Here is an 11,753-nt window from a genome sequence, read left to right as displayed (position 1 = left end):
AAATGTATTTTTGAGGGCAACAAAGAAAACGACACAGATCTCAAGACTGTTTACACAGAGCTGTTCATCACAGAGGGAGATATGAAAGATGTCAATCATGAACATGAGATTCTGAAGATTGATGATGCTTTCAAGAACAAAAAAACACAGGACAAACCAATCAAATGCAATGATATATTTACTGAACTGAGGAAAAACAATGAGGAGAAGATTGTGCTGACCAAGGGAGTCGCTGGCATCGGAAAAACTGTCTCTGTGCACAAGTTCATCCTGGACTGGGCAGAAGGAAACACCAATCAGGATATAGACTGTGTGTTCCTGCTTCCATTCAGAGAGATCAACGTGATTAAAGATAAAAAGGTCAATCTCCATGAGTTTCTGCTGAAATGTTATCCTGAATTGAAGAACCTGGAGAAATCAAAGTTATATAAGGAATGTAAGCTTGTGTTTATATTTGATGGACTTGATGAGAGTCGACTGCCACTGAACTTTAAAAGCGACACACTGGATACTGTTGAGGAAAGAGCATCTGTAGATATGCTGTTTACAAGTCTGGTCAAAGGTAAGCTGCTTCCATCAGCTCTTGTCTGGGTGACCTCACGACCAGCAGCAGCCAATCAGATCCCTCCTCGGTGTGTGGGTTTGTTCACAGCACAACACTCACTGAAATGTACATTCACTTCCTGCTGATACAACTGAATATGAAGAGCCAGAAGTGCGATGAACAAGAAGAAACAGAACGTACAGAGCACTTAAAATTAAATAGAAAGATGATTTTGAAGTTAGCCAAGCTAGCGTTTGAACAGCTGAAGAAGGAAAACATTGTGTTCTATGAGAAAGATCTGAAAGAATGTGGTATTGATGTGAGTAAAGACACTGAGTTCACAGGAATGATCGCTGAGATCTTTAAGAAGGAAGATGTTTTTCTTTGAAGATTCACAAAATACAGCCAGACAAAAGCTTCAGTTCTTATTTAGAAATGTCACATTTCATGACTTAACAGAGAGGGCCACTGATAAAGCAATGCAGAGTGAGAGAGGGCATCTGGACCTGTTCCTGCGGTTTCTGATGGGAATTTCACTGGAATCCAGTCAGAAACTGCTCAAAGGCCTGATCACACACACTCAAGACACCACAGAGAGCATAACACAAATATGTGAACACATTAAAGAATTACAAAAAGAGGACATCTCAGATGAAACATCAGTCAACCTATTTTACTGCTTACTTGAGCTCAAAGATCATTCAATATATGAGGAAATCCAGAGTTACCTCAGTTCAGATGAACATCCAGGAAAAGACCTCTCATCTTCAATGTGCGCAGTGTTGACCTCAGTACTGCTGATGTCAGAGAAGGTGCTGGATCAGTTCAACCCAAAGAGGTTCACGTCATCTTCAAACTACACAAGACTCGTTCCAGCTGTGAGATGCTGCAGGAAAGCCCTGTGAGTAATTTCACTGACTACTGTTCAATTAAACATTTTAAACATCAATTAAACACTAAACAATTAAATGTCAAAATACTATGTGAAATATTTTCCTGTTATTGCAGAAACACTGAACATCAGAAAATAATCTGTCTAAACATTGTTTTGGCAGATTTGACAGCTGTGGTCTTGATGAAACATGCTGTGAAACTGTGTCTTCTGCTCTACAATCATCAAACTCTCATCTGACAGAGCTGGACCTGAGTAACAATCACCTGCAGGATTCAGGAGTGAAGCTGCTTTATGATGGATTAAGGAGTCCACATTGTCGACTGAACATCCTGAGGTTTGACATTCACATTAACTGAATCACTATGTTCAAATATGTGGATGAATAGGCATTTCATAACTATGGCTAGCAGATATTTTCCCCTTTTTATATTGTAGTACGATTGTATCAGTGGCATTTTCTCCAAGGGCACAAGGCAGACAATACCTACTCAAAAAAAAAAAAAAAAAACATGACGAGAAAACAATCAGGGTTCCCAACCATCATGGAAAACCTGGATATTTGTAATGCTGTTTTCCAATTATGAGAGTTAAATAATAACTAAATTTCCTTAAGTGACTTTTTTTAAACAGTTTGTTACAATTAACTGTTTCATGTTAATTTAGAAACATGTTCCCGTTCCTTATGAATTTGATTATTACTATACATTTATTTTAACTTCATCAGTAAAATCCTCTGCTCTGAGAATCATATTACTCAGATTCAGTGTGTTGATAACCTGACAACCGCTGTGACTGGATCATTGAGTCAGGGAGTTGAACTGGATCAGTTTGATTCATGAACAATTTGTTGCAGTGTTGAGCACAAATGCACAGATGAGTTATGAACCCTCAGGACATAACTCAGACCCTGAGACATTTTTCGGGTCTTGGATATGTTGTGACATGCCCTGACATTTGTGCTTACTTAAGTTACATTTACATTTACATTTAGTCATTTAGCAGACGCTTTTATCCAAAGCGACTTACAAACGAGGACAATAAAAGCAGTCAAAACTAACAAAAGAGCAACAATATATAAGAAAACAGAAGGGGAACAAGTAGTAGGAAAGAGAATGATTCAGAAGCGATACTTATGTGCCTTGCTCGGTGGAGTCGAACGGTAGAGTCAATGGTCTTTACACTCTTCGGTCTTCACACGAGGAGAGCTTCACACGAGGGCTGCCGCGACTGCTGCCGCGGTATACTAAGCTTTTTATATTCCTCTAACAAAACTCAAAATGAATTCAGCTGGACATACTTTCCTGTTTATCACAACAAATGGCCAAGCAAAGTGCACGACACTGACGAGGTACGCGATACAGTACGAGACCAAACGCGATTTCAGCACGTCTCCACAGTAAACAAAACAAGCGTTTCCTAGCAACGACAACTGCGCTAAACACTGAGACAAGAAATAAATACACTTACAAGCTGCTTTTAACTTCTGCTGATTGACTGCTTCTCACAAAGAGTATTTCTTTACACTGTTTTGCTGGCGCTTGAACACACTTTCCTGTTTATCCCAACAAATGGCCAAGCAAAGCGCACGACACTGACGAGGTACGCGATACAGTACGAGACCAAATGCGATTTCATGTGTAAAAATAATATATCCATAATAATATAATAATAATAATCCATAATATATACAAGTAGTTAATTAATAGTTTATAAGCTGTTGTTAATACAATAATAGACTATATACAAACAGTGAGTTCTTCATTGATAAGTTAATATGTTGTTAAGAAAGCATATGTAGTTATTTACATATGAGCTAATTAAACAATAACACTTTAATTACAGTAAAAATGTATAATGAACTATTTGTATATAGCCTATTAATGTATTAAGTACACTTGATAAACTATTAATGAACTATAAACCAATAGTTTTGAAATTATTTATAAGTGCTTTATTATTGTATACATATTATAGTTCTACCAATAAAGTGTAAATACACTGTTTTTAATACAAACATGCTCTCCACATTATAAACTATACAAACTGTCTGATAAATTCACAATATGACTTTGTTTTGTTCACTTCATAGGCTATGTGGATGTAATCTCACTGCTCAGTACTGTGAAAGTTTGTCTTCAGCTCTACAATCCTCAAACTCTGTCCTGAGAGAGCTGGACCTGAGTAACAATGACCTGCAGGATTCTGGAATGAAGCTTCTTTCTGATGGACTGAAGAGTCCAAACTCTAAACTGGAGATACTGAGGTTTAAGTTTAAATACTTTATAAAATTTTTTTGCATTAAGTTAATTACTAACAATCACACTGCTAAGATTTATTCTGTATGCAATTACTGTTTTTCTTGTTCAGATTTTCCACATGTAATCTCGCTGCTCAGTCTTGTGAGAGTTTGTCATCAGTTTTACAATCATCAAGCACCTGTCTGAGAGAGCTGGACCTGAGTAACAATGACCTGCAGGATTCTGCAGTGAAGCTGCTTGCTGATGGACTGAAGAGTCCAAACTCTAAGCTGGAGATTCTGAGGTTTGAGTTTCAAATACTTGATTTTTTTTTTTTTTGCATTAAATTAATTAATAAAAATCACACTGCTAAGATTTATTCTGTATGCAATTACTGTTTTTCTTGTTCAGATTTTCCATCTGTAATCTCACTGCTCAGTCTTGTGAGAGTTTGTCATCAGTTTTACAATCCTCAAACTCCTGTCTGAGAGAGCTGGACCTGAGTAACAATGTCCTGCAGGATTCTGGAGTGAAGCTGCTTGCTGATGGACTGAAGAGTACAAACTGTCAGCTGGAGATACTAAGGTAAATAGTTTTCCATAAAATAATTAACAAAATGTTACCAAAATAAATGGCCGTTGAATTTTGTCAACAAATGTTGCTGCTCTCAATGGAATTCCAGAACAAGAGACAAAAACTAAATTTGCAGGCACTTTTTTACATTTATATGGATGTCCTCTTCAGCGCATTGCTCGGTCATCTTTAAGATTAAATAAACAGATTTTAAGTGCATAAACAAGCCAATTACACATATTCAGAAAGGGTCAGAAATCTGTCTCTGCGAATATTACATATTTGAACTAACTGACAAGCGCAGAATGACAGTGTAACAAAGTTCGTAGTTCGGGGAAGAACATATAAACACAAAAATTTAATAAACAAATGAACGAACACAAAACGAAAGTAAAAGCGGCAGCCCCTCACGGACGACTACCGCATAAAACATAATAAAACAACAACATAAAATCCAGGCCTGGTCCTCTCTCGTCTTGCACTGTCGTCACTCCTCCTTTTATCTTTCCGGAGCTCCTCCGTGGGACTCGAGACCGGTGAGTGGCGCAGGTGTCGCTCATTATCATTTACTCCACCGGCCTCGCTCCGTTCCCACGGCTTTTGGCCACGCCCCACTTGTCACATACCCCCATTGCCCCTCACAGGCCAGGGGGTACCACGAGACTGCACTCTACTCCCCCCGGGGGCCCCGTCACAGCAGCCACAGCACCTGGGGGTATGGACAGACAAGGCGAGAGAAAAGGAGACGGAAGTATGAGAAGAGAAAGAGACGAGAGAGGAGAAAAAAAATTCTCGATCCGGTTCCCGGACATAGTGCCGCTTGGTCCTCAACCAGCTGAGAGGCTCTCACTCGCGGTGCCATGCGATGTTACTGGATATCTTTGGTGGACGGCTTGATGCTCCTCCGCCTCCTGGCGGACGGCGATGGCTCCTGTTGAGGGCAGCAAGTCCCCCGTTCCCTGCTCCTCCCCAATCATGGCAGATGGCAGCAGGCTCCGGCCTCCTGGCGAACAGCGCACGCAGACTCCTCCGCTCCCTCTCGGACGGCAGCCACCCATCCTCGACCCAGGAGCACGGCAGTGAGCTCTCGGTCCCACCTCGTCTTCCATCGTTCCACTGCCTCAGGCAGCCACTGGCGGTCTCCGCTTTGTCCTGCTGCCCGACCTCCTCAGCACCGCGATCCCCCTCAGCAGCGAGGGCTCTCTGACAGCGTGTCCCTCCTTCCTCCCGGGTTTCGGCACCAATGTAACAACGGTTGGTGGACGGCCCACCGCTCCTCCGCCTCCTGGCGGACGGCGATGGCTCCTCCTATTGAGGGCAGCTGGCAGCGAGTCCCCCGTTCCCTGCTCCTCCCCAATCATGGCAGATGGCAGCAGGCTCCGGCCTCCTGGCGAACAGCGCACGCAGACTCCTCCGCTCCCTCTCGGACGGCAGCCACCCATCCTCGACCCAGGAGCACGGCAGTGAGCTCTCGGTCCCACCTCGTCTTCCATCGTTCCACTGCCTCAGGCAGCCACTGGCGGTCTCCGCTTTGTCCTGCTGCCCGACCTCCTCAGCACCGCGATCCCCCTCAGCAGCGAGGGCTCTCTGACAGCGTGTCCCTCCTTCCTTACATTCGGCACCAATGTAACAAAGTTCGTAGATCAGGAAGAAGGAGGCGGGAACCGGCGAACATTTAAACACAAAACTTTAATAAACAAATGAACAAACACAAAACAAAAGTAAAAGCAGCAGCCCCTCACAGACGACTGCAGCATAAAACATAATAAAACAACAACATAAAATCCTGGCCTGGTCCTCTCTCGTCTTGCACTGTCGTCACTCCTCCTTTTATCCTTCCGGAGCTCCTCTGTGGAACTCGAGACCGGTGAGTGGCGCAGGTGTCGCTCATTCAGGGCTTAAAGTTCTCCTGCACCGTGCCGGATCTCAGGCGTGCAGCGTTTGGCTGCGTGAAAAAAAAGATAAGTCGTCCTACATTTAAAAACACTTGTTGATATCACGTTCGAGTTCATGGGTGCGCCTACCAATGTATGAGAGGAACACAGCTTTCACTCTCAACCAAACTAACATTATAAGAGCAAAAACTTATGATTGGCTAGTAAACACGAGACTCGCATAATAGTATCCAATTGCAGAGTCGCAGCTGATGAATGGAAAGAAACCTGGGTCTCGAGCGCGACACATTGAAAAAGCTGCGAAGCGCAATGTTCAAATATTTCCATCTAGCGTCATATTTACATAGAAAAGCAATTAAAAACGCAGCGGAGCTTTGTAAACAGCTCAGAGTAATCAAGCCATCTCCATAAGAACGATATGATTGCCAGAACGAATTTACCGGGATTTTTGAAAAGGTCCTGTTCACACATGATCTCTTAACGGTAATTTACTAGTAAAGACTGTATGTGTGAAAGGGGCTAAACTCTCTCTGTATATGCGGTGAGTTTGGGTTGCTTAATTAACGTTCATTTGGGAAAACTCACTTGATTTGTAACCTAAATCATTTAAACCTATGCCAACACAGGAAAATGTTACATGTGTTTGCACCATATTGTAGTGAGTAAACTTTCTTGGTATTGCTGTTTCAAATATCCCACCATAATCTGTAGTCTGAGCCTGTCAAGGACTAATGGCAATGGCAGAAACGTTACTAGTTAGTTTATTTTTTTGTTTGCCAAATAACCCTGTGTATGTGTCCGCCCCCGCAACCCCCAGAAAAAAGTTCAGGCTCAGGATTTTTTTTTGCTTTAACCCCTGCTCATTATCATTTACTCCACCGGCCTTGCTCCATTCCCATGGCTCTCGGCGCCGCCCCACTTGTCACAGACAGCAAATGCATCAAATGCACTTTCGTGCAACTTATACATGAAGTTTGTGTCTGTAACCAAACCTAATTCACTTTTTATAACTGAGCAAACACAGTGCAACTTACTAACAGAGAGAGATGTAACACTCTGTGGATTACGTAGTGCCTCCACACTATATAAACTATGCAAATGCAGCCAAAGCCATATCACCCTGTAGCCCAAGACTGGTTGCCCACTGAAGCTAAGCAGGGCTGAGCCTGGTCAGTACCTGGATGGAAAGACCTCCTGGGAAAACTAGGTTGCTGCTGAAAGAAGGGCTAGTGAAACCAGTAGGGAGTGCTTACTCTGTGGTTTGTGTGGGTCCTAATACCCCAATATAGTGATAGGGACATTATACTGTAAAAAGCACCGTCCTTTGGATGAGACATTAAACCGAGATCCTGACTCTCTCTGGTAACTAAAAATCTCAAGGCACTTCTCGTGAAGAGAAGGGGTGTAACCCCGGTGTTCTGGCCAAATTCCCTCCACTGGTCCTTATCAATCATGGCCTCTTAATAATCCCCATCCATTGAATTGGCTCTATCACCCTCTCTCCTCTCCACCTGTAGCTGGTGTGTGGTGAGCGCACTGGCGCCGTTGTACTGTGGCTGCCATCGCATCATCCAGGTGGATGCTGCACACTGGTGGTGGTTGAAGAGAGACCCCCTCATATGATTTTAAAGCACTTTTGGTGTACAGCAATATACAACAAAGAGCTATATAAATCCCTCTTTCATTCATTCAAATGTATGCAAATGTGCTGGCACAACAGCCAATGGTGAGATGTCTCAATCTTAGCATGAATTAATAGTCATTTTGAACCTTGTTACATGTTATATTTTTTAATGTTTTATTCAGTATAAAAATACAATAAAAAAACTGAGGTGAATTTTAGGTGAATATACACCGGTTAATAGATGCCATCTATAGGGGGCATATGCATCCCCAATCTCAGCACAATGCTAGAGAAAATCAGAGATTGTGAAACTGCAGTGAACAATGTAAAAACATTTAACTGGGTCCGTAATATGAACGGTCTATAATTCAGTATACAACTTAAATATTATTAAATATTTTTCAACCCATCATTCCTGTTCATGTGTCAACGCCCCTTTCATATGATTACACAGTGAAACTGAACTGGTCTACACTAGTCTATAGGCTGTAAGGTCAAGTTAGCTAAGAAACATTCACATATCACCTATAATCCTTTTTGATATCTGATCCTCTGGCTGCTGTCTAATTTGTTACTCAAGCCGTGGTCACACTAGACTTTGAGCATGCAAAATTTCTTTGTAAGCTTCAACAGTCGTGATATGACATCACGCTCTGCAGCATCTTTTTTAAAAACTTAAATTCAACACATAACTAATAATACATCTAAAATGTAAAAAACATATAATCTACTCCACTTTCCTGCAGCGCTGCATTTTTAAATTTATGTTCTTTTAATTCAGCTATGAGGTCATGCTGTGACGTATCAAACTGCTGTTGGTCATTATACGAATTCGCAGGTTAGAGTTCACCAAGCTTGAACTCTGGAATGCAGCGAAATGCTAAACTTTTCGCAGAAGCTTGCATTTCCAGTCTGACACATTTGCATACATATGAATGGAAGTCGATGGAACAAAAAAGTGTAGTGTGACCACCCCTTCAGTCAATGTACCACTGGAATGTTAAACCAGGGCGGTGCTCTCGTGTCTTTCATTTTCTTTCTCTTTTTTGTCTCAATATCTGAGTTCTGTTTCCTTTTCTGCAAACACTCTGCTCTGTGTTCAGGTTTAACATCCCTACACTTTCTGTAAAGTAGATTTGTGTCAAATGTTTGAAACATAACTTTTCAATAAGCTAACAAAAATTTAATTGATCATTAATGAAAAACTGAAACTGGAAAAAAATAAATCACTGTGTCATTCTGGCACAAATCCCTCGTGTGGGCTAGCAGCAGAGGATTCTCACTGGATAGTGAGTTTTTGATTGAAATCTTCACCTCCAGGTCAAGAAGCTGTCAGTGTTGTGTTTACAAGTGCAACTGTGAGATCTGCAGTCGGCTTCTTATTTAATTTTAGAACATTAAGTTAGAAGTTTTGTTTTTAAATCTTATCTTTATATTCTTTCATTCACTACTTTGTCGACATAAGATTTCAGGAGTAGAATTGTGCCACTATTGTCTGTGTGTGAGATCAAATGACTTATTTACTTTTGCAATTAAATGCAAGATGTATAATGGCTAATGATTTGGGGGAATATTTGTTTCTTCCTGATGATACTAAATATGAATAATTGTTTTTTTTAAATGATAAGTTCAATACAAAAAGGATAAAACATATGATATACACAATAAACAAACTAATTTCATGTGGACTATTGCTGTGTTTTTGTAGGTTGTCTGGCTGTATGGTGACAGAGAAAGGCTGTTGTTATGTGTCTTCAGCGCTGAGTTCAAACCCCTCACACTTGAGAGAGCTGGATCTGAGCTACAATCATCCAGGAGATTCAGGAGTCAAGCTTCTCTCTAAAAAATGGGAGGATCCAAAATGCACACTGGACAAACTCAAGTATGTCAAGCAGGAATAGTTTTTAGGTTTTATCGTTTAAACTTTTCAGTGTCTCTGTGTATATCTATATGAGTCTTGGGGTTTCTAAGGAATACAACAATATAAAGGATTTCAAGGGCACTAGTCTTAGGAGTAAACTTAACTGCTCAAATAAAACCAATTACCAACAAAACAGAACCTTTACTTCCTAACTGTAAATTTAAACTTCTATAACTTTTTTTTTTGTGTGTGTTGGCATCATTGAGAACAAATAGTTTAGTTTAACGAGTATAGTTATTTTAATTACTGATATTCTGCCCATAATGGAGAGTGGCAAGTTCATCCAGCATTGAAGATAATCATTTATTGTTTTGAGTAATGGAGTGAAGTTAAGTTTAAACAAATCTGACAGCCTGGGGGAAACGTTAATGCTTAAATATGTGATGTGATTGGTGCATAGAAGGATATGTGGTATCTGGGATGTCACATCCAAGCTGTTGGGATGTAATGAAAGAATAGAAGATTTACTCCATTTGACTGAATATTCGGAAATATTAAAGTCCAATCAAGTCAAGTCACCTTTATTTATATAGCGCTTATACAATACTGATTGTGTCAAAGCAGCTTCACAGTGTCAAACAGGAAAATAGTTTATCAATAATGCAATAGGACAATAACAAAGAGTAATTTTTCCAGTTAAAGTCAGTTCATTGATGATTCAGTGATGTCATCATCCAGTTCAGCTCTCGTCCAATAGTGTCTGTGCAATCAGTCAAGTGTCCCCAACTAAGCAAGCCAAAGGCGACAGTGTCAAGGAACCAAACCTCCATCGGTGACAGAAATGGAGAAAAAACCTTGGGAGAAACCAGGCTCAGTCGGGGGACCAGTTCTCCTTTGGCCAGACGAAATCAGCATGGCGTGGTTTAATTCCAGGCTGCAACACAGTTCAGATTGTGCAGAGGACTGGTTATATCCTTGTCTGGATACAGACTGGATCTGTATGGCTACGGTGATTACCATCTATTGTAATCACCGTTATCTAATTATTTGCAGCCTAACTACCCTTTAACGAATTTAAATTATAGAAATGCGATAGTGTATTATGTGTATGCCAGGTTAAAGAGATGGGCCTTTAATCTAGATTTAAACTGACAGAGTGTGTCTGGCTTTATTAATTCAGGGCTTTAAGTAATTAACAAGATTTTAAAATGTATTCGATGTTCAATAGGGAGCCAGTGCAGAGTTGACAGAGCCGGGCTAATATGGTTGTACTTCCTGGTTCTAGTAAGAACTCTAGCTGCTGCATTTTGGACCAGTTGGAGTTTAATTATTAAGCGCGCAGAGCATCCGCCCAATAAAGCATTACAATAATCTAAGGTCATGAACGCATGAATTAAAGTTTCTGCATTTGACATTGAGAGCATTGGTCATAATTTAGATATATTTTTAAGATGGAAAAATACGGTTTTACACATGCTAGAAAACAGCCATTAAGTGTTAGACAGTGTTTTAGATTATTACATGCGGAGGTTTTAGTCGAATAATTAAAGCCTCTGTTTATTCAGAATTTAGCAGTAGGAAATTACTAGACATCCAGTTTTTTATATCTGATAGTTTTCCGAAATGATATGCTTTATCAGGCCGCAAAGAAATTAGTATCATCAGTATAACAGAGCTGAGTATCATCAGTATAACTGTAGATTTGAACCATGCCAATGCAATTCCACTAATGCCAACATAATTTTGTTGTCTACTCAAAAGAATGTCATGGTTGATAGTGTCAAACACAGTGCTAAGATCCAGTAGCACTAATAGAGAAATAAAACCACGATCGGATGATAAGAGTAGGTCATTTGAGACTCTGGTAAGAGAAGTCTCAGTACTATGATACGGTCTAAATCCTTACTGGAAATCCTCACCGATACCATTTCTCTCTAAGAAGGAATATAGCTGAGAGGATACTGCCTTTTCTAGTATTTTGACAGAAAAGGGAGATTTGAGATTGGTCTGTATTTAATGAATTCTGTAGGATCAAGTTGTGTTTTTTAATGAGAGGCTTAATAACAGCCAATTTGAGGGTTTTGGGGACATATCCTAATGACATTGACAAATTAATAATATTCA

At 40.4% G+C, this 11,753-nt stretch overlaps 1 protein-coding gene across 1 annotated transcript in view; it reads left to right on the top strand.

Annotated features, from left to right (window-relative positions):
• The window catches only part of LOC107741456 (NACHT, LRR and PYD domains-containing protein 3-like), a 34,390-nt gene that overhangs the window by 7,273 nt on the left and 15,364 nt on the right, over positions 1 to 11,753 (top strand). Inside the window, exons 4-10 of the mRNA XM_016554187.1 lie at positions 16 to 360; positions 919 to 1,445; positions 1,600 to 1,773; positions 3,529 to 3,702; positions 3,807 to 3,980; positions 4,088 to 4,261; positions 9,477 to 9,650. Coding sequence (XP_016409673.1) covers positions 16 to 360; positions 919 to 1,445; positions 1,600 to 1,773; positions 3,529 to 3,702; positions 3,807 to 3,980; positions 4,088 to 4,261; positions 9,477 to 9,650 — 1,742 coding nt within the window. The remainder of the gene's footprint in view (positions 1 to 15; positions 361 to 918; positions 1,446 to 1,599; positions 1,774 to 3,528; positions 3,703 to 3,806; positions 3,981 to 4,087; positions 4,262 to 9,476; positions 9,651 to 11,753) is intronic.

This window comes from Sinocyclocheilus rhinocerous, unplaced genomic scaffold (genome assembly GCF_001515625.1).
Source record: "Sinocyclocheilus rhinocerous isolate Xijiao unplaced genomic scaffold, SAMN03320098_v1.1 scaffold2843, whole genome shotgun sequence".
Lineage (NCBI taxonomy): Eukaryota > Metazoa > Chordata > Actinopteri > Cypriniformes > Cyprinidae > Sinocyclocheilus > Sinocyclocheilus rhinocerous.
The sequence above is the reverse complement of the archived record's forward strand: the minus strand, read 5'-3'. Positions and strand labels throughout refer to the sequence as shown.